Source organism: Sciurus carolinensis, chromosome 6, assembly GCF_902686445.1.
Source record: "Sciurus carolinensis chromosome 6, mSciCar1.2, whole genome shotgun sequence".
Lineage (NCBI taxonomy): Eukaryota > Metazoa > Chordata > Mammalia > Rodentia > Sciuridae > Sciurus > Sciurus carolinensis.
Genome location: NC_062218.1, coordinates 110,056,992 through 110,073,211, shown reverse-complemented (window position 1 = coordinate 110,073,211; position 16,220 = coordinate 110,056,992). Strand labels below are relative to the sequence as shown.

At 35.3% G+C, this 16,220-nt stretch overlaps 1 protein-coding gene across 3 annotated transcripts in view; it reads left to right on the top strand.

Annotated features, from left to right (window-relative positions):
- Adamts19 (ADAM metallopeptidase with thrombospondin type 1 motif 19) overlaps nucleotides 1-16,220 on the top strand; it is a 292,394-nt gene that overhangs the window by 257,164 nt on the left and 19,010 nt on the right. For all 3 annotated transcript variants that reach the window (XM_047555548.1, XM_047555546.1, XM_047555547.1), the window contains 2 exons: nucleotides 5,108-5,312; nucleotides 8,064-8,216. In XM_047555548.1, coding sequence (XP_047411504.1) covers nucleotides 5,108-5,312; nucleotides 8,064-8,216 — 358 coding nt within the window. The remainder of the gene's footprint in view (nucleotides 1-5,107; nucleotides 5,313-8,063; nucleotides 8,217-16,220) is intronic.

Here is a 16,220-nt window from a genome sequence, read left to right as displayed (position 1 = left end):
TGCTTTTTCTCCTTTTCTGCCCTAGAAGTAAATTTTCAAAGTTCCAGTCACATTTATTGAAAAAAATATCAAATGACCTGATGGAACCATATGTGCCAAATATAAAATAGACTGATACAATAGGAAATAGTCTTTGAGAATACGGCATCTTCCAGATCAGGAAATGGAGTCATTTCAAATTTGGTAAATTCTAAAATACAAAAATGTTTTCTTTCATTAGAATACAGTTGACATTTGCTTCTTACTTTTAAACATTTTTCAAGGAAGAGAAAGAAAAAGGTATATTTTTATTATTATATCAAGGCTCTGAAAAAATAATTTATTTTGAAAATCTGAGACTCCGTGAAATTTCAAAACTTCTGTTTCAGTAGTATCTTCTGGGTTCTATAGTTGGAGGAAAAGGTACACAGATCAATTTAAATTGTAATTATTTCTGGAATATTCGTGTAAAAGTATAAAGTCAAAATATAGCTGAATTTGGATGGTCAATATTCACGTTAGGCAAAATCCATGGGAAGACTCGTAAGCAAAATTATAGGTCAGCATTCAAGAACCTGTGAGACTCAGTAATGGATTCCAAATGTTACTGTGAATATTTCCTTTTTCAAGAAATAGAGACATTAAATCTTTAGAATTAAACCATTTTGCAAATAAGCAAACTAGACTGTCAGAGGGTATGTCTGCTCAAAATGTAGATTATTGCTAGGAATATTGGGGTAGGTAAATTTGGAGCATTTGAGACTATTTCTGTAAAACAGACAAATCTAATTTCCATGTCAAGAAATATTTAAGGAAGAGCTATTATATGGAAAGTGTTTTGGATGCAAAGAACAAGAAAGACTTTGATCTATCACCTTGAAGACTTTATGTATGTACTAAAATGGAAAAGAGGGTCAAATTCCTAAAGTAACTGCTTTGGTTTAGATGTACAGTATCTCCCCAAAACTCCCATTAATTCAGCAATATTAAGAGATAAAATGATTGGATTATGAGAGGTCTAACCTAGTCAGTCTATCCTAGTTTGAATGGACTGACTGGGTAGTAATGGTAGGCAAGTAGGGTGTGGCTAGAAGAGGTGGGTCATTGGGGCATGCCCTAGGAGGGTGCATCTTTTCTGTGGCTCCTTCTCCCCCTATGTCTACTTCACTACTGCCATGAGAATTGTGGTCTTCCTCCACTGGGTACTTCCACCATCATGTGCTGCCTCCCCCTAAGCCCAGAGCAATGGAGTTGGCTATGGACTGAGACCTCAGTGAGTCCCTTCCCTGAGTTGTTCTTGTCTGGTATTTTGATTAGAGCAATGAAAAGCTAACTAAAACAGTAGCCTGCAAGCTCCTCCAACACCCCAAGGAGTATCTAGTAAGTCCCTACGAGAACTATAAGCCAGGTGACAGAGGGTCAAGGAAAGGCAGCGGACCCTGTTGGCTGGAGGGAGAAGTCATTTTTGGAAAAAGGGATTTAGAGCTGACAGTCACGGATACAGGCAGAGGACCCTACATGAACAAATGGCATGAGGTGAAAATAAAAAGTATGTGGAGAGTAAATTTAGTGTGTGGTTTATTTTCCAAACAAGTAGAAGATGATGCAAGAGGAAAGTATATAGAAGAATAAATTTTTAAAAATATACCAAAATGTATATATGATACTATAATAATCATCCTTATCTCCTTTCATTTAGGAGGTTTCAAATACCCACAGTCAACTACAACTCAAATATATTAAATGGAAAATTCCAGAAATAGGCAATTTATAAGTTTTAAACTGCATGTGATTCTGAATAGCATGATGAGATCTTGATCCATTTACTCCATTCTGCCTGGGATATGACTCATCCCTTTGTCCCATATATACATGTATATTAGTCAGCTTTTTGTTGCTGTGACAAAATACCTGAGAAAATTAACTTGAAGGAGAAAAGGTTAAATTTGGGCTCACAGTTTCAGAGGTTTCAGTTCATGGTCAACTAGCTCCATTGTTTCTGGGTTTATGAGACAGAGCATAATGGTGGAATGGCATGGGGGAGCAAAGGAAAGTTCACCTCATAGTGGTCAGAAAATGAGAGAGAGAGACAGGCCAGGGGAAAAAAAATATATTTCAATGACATGCTCCCAGGGATATACTCCTCCTTCAATCAGGTCCCATCTCCCATTAATGCCACAGGCTTGTGACTAAGCCTTTAGCACATGGCCTTTGGGAGATATTTTAGAAGCAAACCATAACATTCTTCCCCTAGCTCCCAAAGGTTCATGTCCATCTCACAATGCAAAATACATTCAGTCTGACTCCAAGAGTTACCAGAATTTTAACTCTTCCAGTATTGCTTAAAAGTTCAAGTCCAAAGTCTCCTCTTAGACTGACATAAACTCTTAACTTTGAAAAAAAAAATCAAAAAACCATAACACAGGATAAATATCCACATTCCAAAAGTGGCATAGAAAGAGGGATAGAATCAAAACAAGACCAAAAGCCAGCAAGGCAAGCATTAAATCCTATAGCTCCAGGTCTAACATCCAGGGCACATGCTGGCATGGTGTGAACTATAAAGAACTTACAATCTCACCCTTTGGCATTGCCTACAGCAACCTACATGGCCTCTGTCTTGGACCGGCTTCATCACTGCCTTACCTTTCCTTGGCAGACATTCTGTATTCTTGGTATCTCCAAATTCCTGGAGTCTTCACTGCAGATTAGACTTTACTCTTACAGTTTTACATATCATTTTGTTAGGGATTCAGATCCTGTCACATAATGCCTGACTTTCCAGGCTTTCTTTTGAAATATGGGCAGAAACCTCCATGATTCTCTAACTCTGCATAAATGCAAAACTAGCACCATGTGGATGATGCCAGTCTCGGCTGCCAGTGGGAGCAGTAGCCTCTTTTCACCACAACTACAGAAACATCTGAGTACTTGGATAGCTAAGTACAATGAAATATTTCCTGGAAAAACAACTACCTAGGCAATTCTGTGAGTACAGGGCACCCAGGGACTCTTTTCTCAAAGAAGTCTTTCAAACGAGTTTGTACTTTTACACCCTTGAGACTGAAAGAGTAGAATAAGGACCCTGGCCAATTACTGGCCAGATCCAACAAGACATTTTTTTTCTTATTATCCAGTGCAAAGTACTTGACTTCTTTTTAATGGTGCTAATCTCTTCAGCCACCACAACTTCCATGACCACAATTTTATGTGTGTTTCTGGTCACATTGCAAGTTTTCTAGATCTTTTTGCCCTACTTTTTGCTTTCACTGTAAACCTGGCTAAGTGGTAAGCCACATCCATGCCACTGCCTGAATGCTGTGCTGCCTTGAAATTTCCTCTGCCAGCTAAACTAGTCCTTCACCTTTAAACTCAGACTCACATATAGTCTCAAGGCATGGATGAAATGGAGACAAGTCTTTTGTTTGTTTGGTTGATTTTTTTGTTTGTTTGTTTTGGTTTGGTTTGGTTTTTTGTTTGTTTGGTTGGTTGTTTTAGTTTTTGCCAGAATGGTCCTACTCCAATTCCCAATAGAATCCTGCTTTCCATTTGAAACCTCATTTCTGCTTTCCTAGTATCATTCTGGTCCTCCAAGCTCACACTAGAATCATCTGTTAAGCTCCACTTACAACATTCTAGGGCTCTTGTAACCTGCATCTCCAAACATTTCCATACCCCTCCTGCAAACAGTTCCAAAAACTTCTAAGCCACTTGGTCATATCTAGTCACAGCAATGACTCCATTTCTTGGTACTTACTTTCTGTGTTTTCATTGTTGAAATAAAATACCTGATGGGGAAAAAAAAGAGAAAAGTTTTATTTTGGCTCACAATTTCAGAGGTGTCAGTCTACGGTCAGTCACTCCATTGTTTCTGGGCCTGTGGGAAAGGAATACATCATGGCAGAGCATCATGGCAGAAGGGTACGGCAGACCTAAGTGGCCCACCTCATAGTGGCCAATAAGTAGGACAAAGGTGAGGGGTGGAGATAAGATGTGCCCTTCAAGGATACACCCTCAGTACCCACCTCTTCTATCCAGGCCCCACTTCTCAGTAGCACCACAAAGCCGGTGACTAAGTCTTTAACGCATGACTTTGGGGGACATTTAGAATACAACCTATAATGCTGTGCTTAAACACTACTCACCCCTTAGTCACATAGTCATTTGTTTATCAGATAGACTATGTTGGTATCTCAGTGCTTGTGTTTAGGTTACTTTTAATTGCAGCCTAAGACAATGTTTCAATGCCTTCATCATTCACCTCATTTCATCTCATCATTTGGACATTTTATCATCTCATATCACAAGAATCAAGAGAGAACAGCATAATAAAGTATTCTGAAAGAAACATTTTTGGCATAGGTCTTGGTTCCTTCTTAAAATAAATTTGGAGAGGTATTGAAATTAGTGGTCTTTGCAATAGATCTTACTTCTTTAGAAATGGAAGTGACATAAAGACATATCAATGCCCTGAAGATTGTTTGAAATAGAAATATTTCTATCAATTAAAATAAATATGTGTTGACTGAGTGATTAAATCAATGCAATTAAAGAAAAACATGGGATTCCTCAGGACTTGTAAAGTGAAATGGTGTCACGTTAAGTTCAGACGTAAATCTGTCACTCTATTACCTGTGATCACATCACAGCTGGACAGTGGCTGGCTGAGAGAATTATCTGTAACTCTATCTGGAAGGATATTCCTCCATCCTTTGGTAAGGGAATTTCTCTTTTAGTAAATGGTCATGGCCATTATAGTACCTAACATATGGGGCTATTATGAATATTTAAAATACAAAGAATAGGAATAACTCCTGGATATTACTAGTTTTAGACTTCAAGGTGCTTTAATATGATAATTTGATGAGCACTGAAAGTTAACATGTAGGATGACCTGGACACACTCTGACATATGCTTTGACATTTTGATAAAAAAAAAAAAAGCCCTAGAGATAAAACACATGGAGAATTTAAGACAATAGAAATCATAGATAACTTGGATAAAAGGCTAATGTTAGTAAAAAGAGATACAAACTTACATGTAACTTTCTGTCAATTCTGGATGTGTCAGCTAAATGGCAGTGGATATCTTTTAGCTTGTTTCCTGCCACTCTTGCTTTACCTTTAGATGGATGATGACGGAATGGACCACCTGTTCACGAACTTGTGGAAAAGGCATGCAGAGCAGACAGGTGGCCTGTACCCAGCAACTGAGCAACGGAACTCTCATTAGAGCACGGGAGAGAGACTGCACTGGGCCTAAACCTGCCTCTACCCAGCGCTGTGAGGGACAGGACTGCATGACCGTGTGGGAGGCAGGAGTGTGGTCCGAGGTGCAGTACACAACCCATTTCTTTCCCCTTTGTTTCTCTGACTCTCATCTTGTACAAAATCATATTGTGTCATGTCCAGAATCTCTCTGCATAGCAGTTGATATTTTTAATACTATGCGTTACTTTCACTGGTAATAAAAGGAATGAACATAAATAATTTTGAAAATAAAGGCAAAGATATTTACTCTTTGTTCTACAAATATGGTAACATATCAATTGGAAATTTTATATACATTTTAGAATTTTGCTATCTCATTTATATACTGTGAGTATGCTTCACACACATTAAAATACACATTCGACTCATTTCATTTAAAAGGGAAACATTTAAACGTTTAAAAGGGAAAGAAGAAAGAAAATGAGCATTTAGCTATCATTTTATATGACCAGTGAATATGCTTTTACTTTCATTTATATTGAATGACCAAGAATGCAAGAAACTTGATAGTTTTCACCATTTTATAAGTGATGGTAATACAGCTTATTTCCTTTACCAAAGTCCTAGCCAACTAGTGGAGCTTGGATCTGAACCAGGACTGTCTCACTTACTTACACTAACTTCTTTTCTGTAATCTACAAGTCCATGTTGATCAAGAGTGTTTTATTTTCTGTTACCATCATGCATATCTTTGCATAATTAATAATAATAATAAATGTCACTCATTACATCTATTTACTGACTGTTCTGAAATATTTTAGTGTTGAGTGTCTGGGGGCATAATTTCAAACAAAAACCCTCACATATTTGTATTCATACACAGGTGCAAAGACACATACATGCACACACATAGCAAAATCACCTAACTGCTTAACTTAACTATTAGATAGGATCTGAAAATAATAAATACAAAAGTAAGTAGCTTTGTTAAAGTAAGTAGCTACTCTTTTAAGATTGAGGATAAAGTGGCATAGATACTGCACTTTCTAAGCATTCTTTAAGTAACCCAACCTCCCTAAAAGCATATTAGCAAAGAGCTCAGTTTTCTGTTTTCTTTCTTTCCTGGGTTTTAGCTTTGTGTTCAATAGATTCTTTTTCATTTATAATGTGTACTTTTGTAAAAATGAATGCTGTATCAGGTTTTACGTCAAAATGAATCAGTTCAATCTGGAGAGAGTATTCACCTGAACAAGAGAAGCAAAATTACCTCACCCCCAGGCCAACCATGACATTTTTATAAGCTCTTTAGGAAGAAATAGGTCAGAAATATTCTACAATACAGATTTTTAACATCAGCTAAGGAAAAGCAATATGTTACAATTCAAGATGCCAATTTTTAAAAGTCTCTCCTTTTGACTTAATTTAAAACTTGATTGGTATGGATCAGTAATAATTTTAATTACAAAACCTAAAAATGTGAAGAATAAAATGCCAAATCACAATGTAGGCTCCACTCGAAAGCTCAACATAGTCAAATGCAAACTAAAAATTATGAGAAATTACTAATTTGTGCAAAAGTTAGTATATTTCACATGCCATCAGTTCCAGCTGAAAACTTTGAGGAACACAACTGCTGCTAAAGCCTATAAAAGTGAGCAGGGTGGTAAGCTGAGTTTCTGCCTCTCCCTGCAGCTCTGAGCAACGATCTGGGCATAAGCATGGTTATTCCTGTGTGACATCATTGCTAAGTGTGTCCTGCAACTCTTTCTTTGGACCTTTTTCAGACACAAATATAAACTGGAATTTCAATTTGATGTCTCTGCTGCTCTCCAACCACCACCCTCCTCCCAACCCTGTGCAGTTTTGGTGTCCACATCCAGGTCCTCCTTGAGCCTCCCACTGGAAAGCAGGATGCTCTATGCATGTTCATGTTCCACAATAGGGAGCACAAATGTAAAAAAAGAGAATATTTTGTACCTGGAATACATGAAATATACACATATGCTCTAATCTGTTATCTCACCATCATCAAGCATCAGTTATTTGTAAAATTAGCTGAACCGCTTTTGAACCAAATTGTATTTTCAGTTCATACAACCGTTTAGAATAATGGTTTATATTGGTATATGATTATTTAAATAAATTGTCCCCTTCATTTTTTATAAGATTTTCTCTATTTAAGTTTTAAGATATGTTTGTAAAAAATGACATTCTGGGAGAAATGGTCATTTTTCACTAACCTTTTTTTAGGCTAAAGAAATGAATAAATGTTAGCAAAACCAAAATGAAGATATTCATTACATCATTATTTATGGAAATCTGATATTAATTGAAGATTGGTATTTTACTTTTGTTTGTTTGATTTCTGACTCTGGGTATTGACTTTATCACTGAGTCACATCCTCAGTGTTGGTATTTTTTATTTTGAGACAGGGTCTTGCTAAGTTGCTTAGGGCTTCACTAAGTTGCTGAGGCTGGACTCAAGCCCGTGTTCCTCCTGTCTCAGTCTCTTGAGTCACTGGGATTACAGGCTGACATCACCTCACGTGGAAGGGCTTTACATTTTGATCATGGTATATTATTTGTCTTTCTTAAATTACCCTAATGTTATATTATCTCTATATAATGGTCCAGTGCTCTTGAATCCATTTTTCTCTAACATTCTATCTTCTTCATTTGGTGTCTGATATTGCTGCTTAGTTAGCATGGAGTTACCCATAAACTTGTCCTTAATTGCTTAATTGTTTTCCTGGTTTTTATGTGGATGATGGTTCCATTAGAGATAATTAGAAACCAATGCATAACAAAAGTTAGTCTATGGTCTCTATCTCTTAACCACCAACTGTTTTCACACCTTCCATGTCATCTTTCAGTGCTCTGTCAAGTGTGGCAAAGGCGTACGTCACCGTACTGTGAGATGCACTAACCCAAGAAAGAAATGTGTCCTCTCTACCAGACCCAGAGAGGCTGAAGACTGTGAAGATTATTCAAAGTGCTATGTGTGGAGAATGGGTGACTGGTCTAAGGTGAGAATCATCCTGTACATTACTATATATTGGCATTATTCCAGGTAATAAAACCATATAGTATAGAATTAAAGAGTTATGGAGAATACAGGTAAAAATCATGGGGTATGGAATATTACATACTTAGGTTCAAATCCTGTCAGTCTTTCTGTGATCCTGATCTTTATAGAATTATATTACAGATTAAAGAAGATTTAAAAAAGCAATGCAACCATATTTGACACAGTAGGCCTTAAAAATAATTCTTATTTTTTTTTACTAGTTTTTATTAACATCGTCCTTTCTTAGAATATTTTTGCATGAAACTGATCTAATAGTAAAAATACTATAAAATAAGTAAAATAAAAATATAATTAAAGGAAGTAGTGGCAAAACCAAGTAAAGGAACACACATCTTAATAGGTAAAAGACAGTCTTCTTCCAACCTATGTTTTGGGTTGTGTTTATTAGAAATATAAAGGGAAAGAACGCTTGAAGTCCTTTGGTCAATTCAAGTGGACACAACTCATTTGTGAAGTGATTAGTACGTTTAATTTCACAATAAAAATGTTTACTTACTATTTATGTAGGTGAAGTCTCACATATAATTGGGCCATAGAAAATACCTAACATATTTACTCAAGTGCTCCCAAACCCCTCTTTTAAGATGAAATTCTGATCAGATCTGGGTGAAAACAGCTCTAAAATACTAGTTTTCAGAAATATGAGTTAAATCATCCCACATTCAGTTATGATATTATATACTTATTATCATGGAATCATAAAATTCTATGACATAGCTGATGCATAATAATTTTTTCCTCCTTCCCATTTTTTTTTATAAATGGGAAAAAAGTAATAGCTGCTGGGACATGGTAAGGAGCATAGTACTTACTCAAATGTGATATGAAGAACATTCTGGGAAAAATCGTTTCAATATATAAAGCACTTTAATTATCTAGTTTTTCCAGGGTTGCTCAACATGAAATCTTTAACATATAAAATCTAAGCTATTTAATTATGACTATTTCTTTCTTTTTTCTCTAACAAAAGTTTGTACATTTATATTAATTCTGAGTTCTCAGTAAACTATGCTCTCTTTCAACCACTTTCAACATTCAAAATTTCCTCTAAGATCTAAAATACTCCCCAAAGTTATCTATGGATTCAGTGCAATCCCCATTAAAATACCAATATTTTTTTGACAGAATTCTTAAATTTCACAGAATTCTTAAAATTGTCTCTAAGAGACAAGTGTGTCTAATCTCACCAGTCTTATTCAATAGATCACTGGGAATTCTATCCAGAGCATCCAGGCAAAGAACAAGAAAAAGAAGAAATACAATAGGAAAGCAGAAAGTCAGATTATACCTGTTTGCTGTTAGCATGATTCTATACATAAAAAAATCCTAATTCACCAAAAGATTTTAAAACTGATAAATTCTATAAATTAGCATGATTAAAAAAATCAACATACAAAACAATGAGTAGCTTTTCTAAACATCAATTTTAATTCATTGTGAAAGAAATCAGAAAACTAATCACATTCACAATAGCCACACACAAAAGTAATAAGATACCTGGGAATAAGCCTAAGGATGTGAAAGATCTCTACAGTAAAAATTAAAAACAGTGAAGAAAGAAAATGAAGAAGGCATTAGAGAGTGGAAAGACCTCCTGTGTTCACAGATTAGGAGAATTAATATAGCTTAATTGGTCATACTCCCCAAAGTTATCTATGGATTCAGTGCAATCCCCATTAAAATACCAATATTTTTTTCACAGAATTCTTAAAAAAAAAATGGCAATACGAAAGAACCTGAACAGTCAAAGCAATCCTGAACAAATTGAGCAATGCCAAATGCAGGACAATAATAGATTCCAAAACATTTAACAGTCATAGTAACAAAAACAGCATGGTATTGGCATGTAAATAGACCCATAGACCAATGGAACAGAATAGAGGACCCACAAATAAATCCATGAATGTTAGTTAGATTTTGATCACTGTGACAAAATACCTAAGTAAGTCAGCTTACAGGAAAAAAGACTTATTTTGATTCACCATTTTAGAGGTTTCTCTCCATGGTGGGTGGCTGTATTGCTATAGGTCTCTGGTAGGGCAGAGCATCATGTTGGAGAGACCACAGTGGAGACAGCTGCTTACCTCCTGGTGGCTAATGAACAAAGAGGGAGGAAAGGGACAGGGACAAGATATACCCTTCCAGGGAATGCCCCCAGTGACCTACTTCCTCCAACTAAACCCACATCCTACAGTTTCTACCAACCCCAATAATGCCACATATCACTAATTCATCAATGAATTAATCCACTGATGAAGTCAGAGCCCTCATAATCTTATCACTTTCTAAAAGTTTCATCTCTGAACTTTGGTGTCTTGGGGACCAAGCCTCCAACACATAAGCCATTGGGGGACATTTTATATACAAACCGTAGCATCATGCATCATGCCAAAAAATACATTGGAGAAAGGACAGCCCCTTCAATGAATGGTGCTGGGAATACTGGACATTCACATGTCGAAGATTTAAACTGCATCCCTACCTCTCACCCTGTACAAAAAGTCAATTCGAAATGAGTCAAAAAACCTTAATTCTCAAAAATACTAGAGGTAACTATATAGGAAACATTTCAAGATATTGATATAGGTAATAATTCCCTGAATAGAATTTCATTAACTCAGGACAAATAGCAAAAATGACAAATGGGACTGTGTCAAATTAAAAAGCATCTGCACAGTGAAGGAAGCAATCAACAGTGAAGAGACAATGCACACAATGGGAGAAAATCTTTTCCAATGATTTATCTGGTGGGGATTAATGTCTAGAATATATGAAGAACTCAAAAAAATTATCACCAAAAAAACATGTAACAATAAATACATGAGCAAGTGAGTCGAAGAGACACATTTTAAAAGAACAAAGACAAATGACCAATAAATATATGAAAAATGCTCAACATTTTTAACATTTTTAACATTTTAACTGGGAAATGCAGATCAAAGCTACAGTGAGATTCCATGTCACTTCACTTAGACTGACTATTATCAAGAAAACAAAAAATAAATGCCGGGAAGGATGCAGGGGGAAAAGAAACCCTTCTACAATGTTGGTTCAAATGGAAATTAGTACAGCTATGGAAAACTGTATTGAATCTCCTCAAAAAACTAAATATAAAACTACTGCTTGACTACTGGGGAGTTTGTCCAAAGGAAATGAAATCAGTCTACAAAAGAGATGCCTATATATTCACGCTTATTGTAGCACTATTCACAATAGCTAAATTATGAATTCAGGCCCATTAACAGATGAGTGGATAAAGAAAGTATATATACACAATAGAGAATCATTCATCAAAAAGAAAAATGAAATCCTGCCATTTGCATGAAAATAAATTAGACTGGGGACATCATGTTAAGCAAATTAAGCCAGACAAAGAAAGTCAAGTATCACATATTTTCTTTCAAACATAAAAACTGTGAAGCAGAAAAAAAAATTACCTGGAAAGGGAAGGAACCTGGGAGAATGGGGGAGAAGGGAGAACAGGAAAGGGTAGAAGGGAGGGTGGACAGAATCAAAACATAGTATATGCATATATGGAAATGCCATAGCAAAACCCATTAATTTGTACAGCTAATATGTATTAATCATAATAATAATAAAAAATCACATTGAGAGCCTTTGATGGATGCATTTGTCAAAGACATAAATTGACTCTGACTGAAAAAGAAACTTTTAGCCCAATCAATGCAGCTTTTAACTGGTGAACCACATAAGGAAACTTCACACTTCATTGTGAACAACTTTCAGTAGGCAGAGGATTCTGAATTAAACAGGACCAATTTCTGTTATGTTCAGGATTTATGTATTTAGGTTTCACTGAATCTAAGATAAAGAAATAGGTTAGGATGATAGAGAGGAACACTACTTTGGAATTCAAGAGATATGGAGACAGTATGGATGCTGTCATTACTTAGATGAGTAAATAGGTTAAGCCATTGAATACCTTTGTGTATTTGTTCCCATATCGGCAAAACAAAAGAAATGGACAGCAATAGTGTTTTCAAGCTGTATTTCAAACTATTTCAAAACAACTCTTCATTTCTACCCTTTCTTTATAGGGACTCATTTATTTCAGGTAGTAAAATTCTGAAGTTTTCTTTGAATGAAACAATTATGCCCAATGAAAAATGTTTGAAAACAGTGAAGATAGATGAACTATATTTTTTCCAAGTTTAGCAATAAATAGAATTATTTTAAATGATAGGTCTTGTTAATCCCCAGTTGACTAGAAATCCCAAAAGATACAATTGTAACAAACACAAGATTCCAGTTTAATTGTGATGTTTGACACAGAATTGGAAGCTCATAAAATGCTGCATGTGGAAATGTGGCCAGTCAATCCTAGCTTCATGACAAATACTAATACTTTTGATTAATAAAAACATGCCTATTTTGTAGCCTCTGATTAAATCTCAAACAAAACCAAAATTAACTAGGAAGATTATAAAAAACATTGGGGTTTTTTGTGCTAAACTTGAAAATATTTTGTTTTTCCATTTTACCACAAACATATATAAATGTGATTCCTAAGTATACTAGGATTGAATTAATTTTAATTGGGTTTGTTGTATTACTGTAATACTTCTCAGCTAGAACATAGCTTTTGTGAGTCAAGGGGAAAAAAATGAATGACTCCATTAAATACTCATCTTTATTCCAAGGCATTTTACTTTAATTGGTTTTCTATTTGTTTCTTAGTTTATTTAGAAGATCCCCTGTGTTGTGGGTTTTCCCCCAACCACCTTTAGAATCTCTTCAAATCAATATGTCTTCTCTTTTCCTTAAGGATATATTTCCTTCTGTACTTTGAGGTCTCAGCACCACAAATTCAAACAACCATGTGGGCAAATTAAAACCAGTAGTTCCATATGAATTTTATTGATTTCACTCCTCCTTTGATACTTCCAAACTACCACTTTCATGTTAAAGTGAAGACTGTCCCAAAACAATTACAGAGAAAAGGAATGATGCTCTGATTATTAAGTTTCAGTGCTTGAAATATTCAGGGACAGATAAAAAACACATAGATCTCTTATTCTTATCAGCTGTGTCCCTGGAACAGAAATAGTAACAAGATGTGTGTGGTTGTGGCTGGATTTCTGTGCTCCTCTGAGGTCAATTAATCTGTCAACTCCACTCAAATTCTACTCATATTTTTAAACTGTCAATACACCTAAGAGGACTTAAAACTAAGCCTTGGGTTAGCTTTGAACGGCAGTATTTGATGTGCTGACTATAATGTCTAACATGATAAAACCCAATTCCCTCTTAATAATACAGATGTATTACTCAGGGGACCAGCTAAAACAAATAGGTATGCTCAGGGTATCCCATCACCCAAGAGCTGTTGACCACTCCTGGGGAAAGGCGATGTTGGCTACTTGGAGGTTAAGAATATGGCTTATGCTTCAATCTATGTCCTCTCAATTTATACCAGTCTAGTATTTATGTTTCTGGTGATTTTGTGTAAACAGTGGAAGAATTATTCTCAGCTTGTGAGAGGGAACAGAAAAACATTTTTCATGTTTACATCAAGAGCAGAAAGTTGGCAAAAACAGGGCACAGTGTTGCTGCTCAGCTCTGCCTTGGGTTAACAATTGCCACCATTGGAGGTCACATTCTGACTACACCTACATTGTGGATATGGCCTGATGATCTTTCCTGGGAGAACATAACCCACGTTTCCTCGCAACATAAATCTGAAATCACTCATTTAAGCTGTCCTAAGAATGGAACACAGAATTGAAATATTGCAGTTTCTTGTGTTTAATAAAATGACATATTTTCTGCCTGAATTTGACCTTTTTGCCTTTACTTGAACTTCTGCAACTTCTGGTTTGAATTATTGGAGACCAGCTATAGAGTATTGTTTTATCTACCTGTTACACAAAACTTTGTCCTTTTTGAAATTTTTATAGAATTAACTCTTATGTGTAGCATTAACAACTGGCTTGTACTTATTCAACTGAATTTTAATGATAAATCAGATACTGTAGAATTTTAATTATTCTTGATTTATTCTTAGATTCAATTTCTACTTTCCAGTTTAAGTTTATTCAATCCTTTACAATTCTAGAAAATGAATAATTTGGGCCACATATCAAACTATAACATTATTAATAGGTATTTGGGCTAGAGATGATGAGTCTTTTTGAAATGATGTAATCCAAAACAAGGCAGGAAATGCACTAACTCATTTTGGATGCTTTACATTTACAACTAGTTGGGTATATCTTTGTTTAGAAATGGTAGATATCAAACTTGGAATACAAAGAATCGTTTTCAATTTTCCTACAAAAGGAAACTGCAACCATATTCAGCATGTTCTATTGCATAGAAGAGGAATTAGATAAAGAATCTACCAAATAAGATAATTCTCGTAATGAATAGGGGAAATTTATTGGTCTAAATACTTGTGTTCTAATTATAATAATTACATTTGGGTGAATGAGAATTCTACTTATTTTGTGGTTACCCTCATAGTATTTTCCAGTTTCATGTAGTTTTATTTATTTTTCTTAATTTTCCAATGTTTCAATAGCACATTGTAGTCATACATAACAGTAGGGTTCGTTTTGATATATTCGCATATTCATTGGATACGGATTGCTGCATGTGAGTCCCCAGTACTTCTGCTTTTCCTCCTCATCTATCTCCTCTGTTTCCCTTCATCTACTCTACTGATCTTCCATTTATTTCTTGATATTTTAAAAAAATTAGTGCTTTATATATATAAAGGTGGAATTCAGTGTGGTCTATTCATATAACTATATGACATTGCTTGATCAATTTCGTTCCCCATTTCCCCCATTTTCCCATCCCTCCATCCCCTTATTCTGCTTCACTGATCTCCCTTCTATTATCATGGGAATACCCCAACATTTTCCCCTTATTGTGCTCTATCTTCTATATATGAAAGAAAACATTTGACCCTTCACTTTCTGAGTTTGGCTTATTTCATGTAGCCTGATTTTCTCTAGTTCAATCCATTTGCCAGCAAATGACATAATTTCATTCTTCTTTGCAACTGAGTAGAATTCTGTTGTCTATATATACCACATTTTTTTTTTCACCTATTTGCAAGTTGATGGGCACCTGGCCTGGTTCTCTAACTTCTTCACTGTTGTGAGTTGAGCTGCTATAGATACTGATATTTCTGTATCACTGTAGTATGCAGGTTTTAGTTCTTATGGATAAATGCCAAGAAGTGGGGTAGCTGGATCATGTGTTGATTCCATTCCTAGTCTTCTCAGAAATCTCCATACTGCTTTCCAAAGTTGTACTAATTTGCAGTCCCAACAACAAAGTACCTTTTCCCCTATATGCTTTCCAGCATTTATTGTTTGTAGTTTTGATAATTGTCATTCAAACTGGAGTAATATGAAATCTCAATACAGTTTTGATCTGCATATCCCCAATTACTATGAATGTTGAACACTTTTTCATTTGTTTGTTTGTCACATATAATTCTTTCTTTACTTCTTTTGCCTATTACTTGATTGGGTTATTTTTTTTTTTCATTGTTTTGGTGTTAGGTTTTTTGAGTTCTTTATGTATTCTGGATATTTATCCCTTGGTGGGGGAGTAGCTGGCAAAGATATTCTTCCACTTTGTAGGCTCTTCATATACTTTGTTGTTTTCTTTGCTGTGAAGAAGTTTGTTATTTGATTCCATCACATTATTGAGTTTATGTCTTAAACTTTAGGAATCTTGCTAAGAAAGTGGGAGCCTGTGCCCATATCTTGGAGTATTGACCCTGTTTTCTTCTAAGAGTTGCAATCTAATTCCTAGATCTTTCATCTAGTTCCAGTTGATTTTTGTGCAGGGTGAGAGATATGAATCTAATTTTATTCTTCTACATATGAATATCCAGTTTTCCCAGCACCATATGTTAAAAATGTTATCATTTTTAAATGTATGTTTTTGCAATCTCTGTTGAATA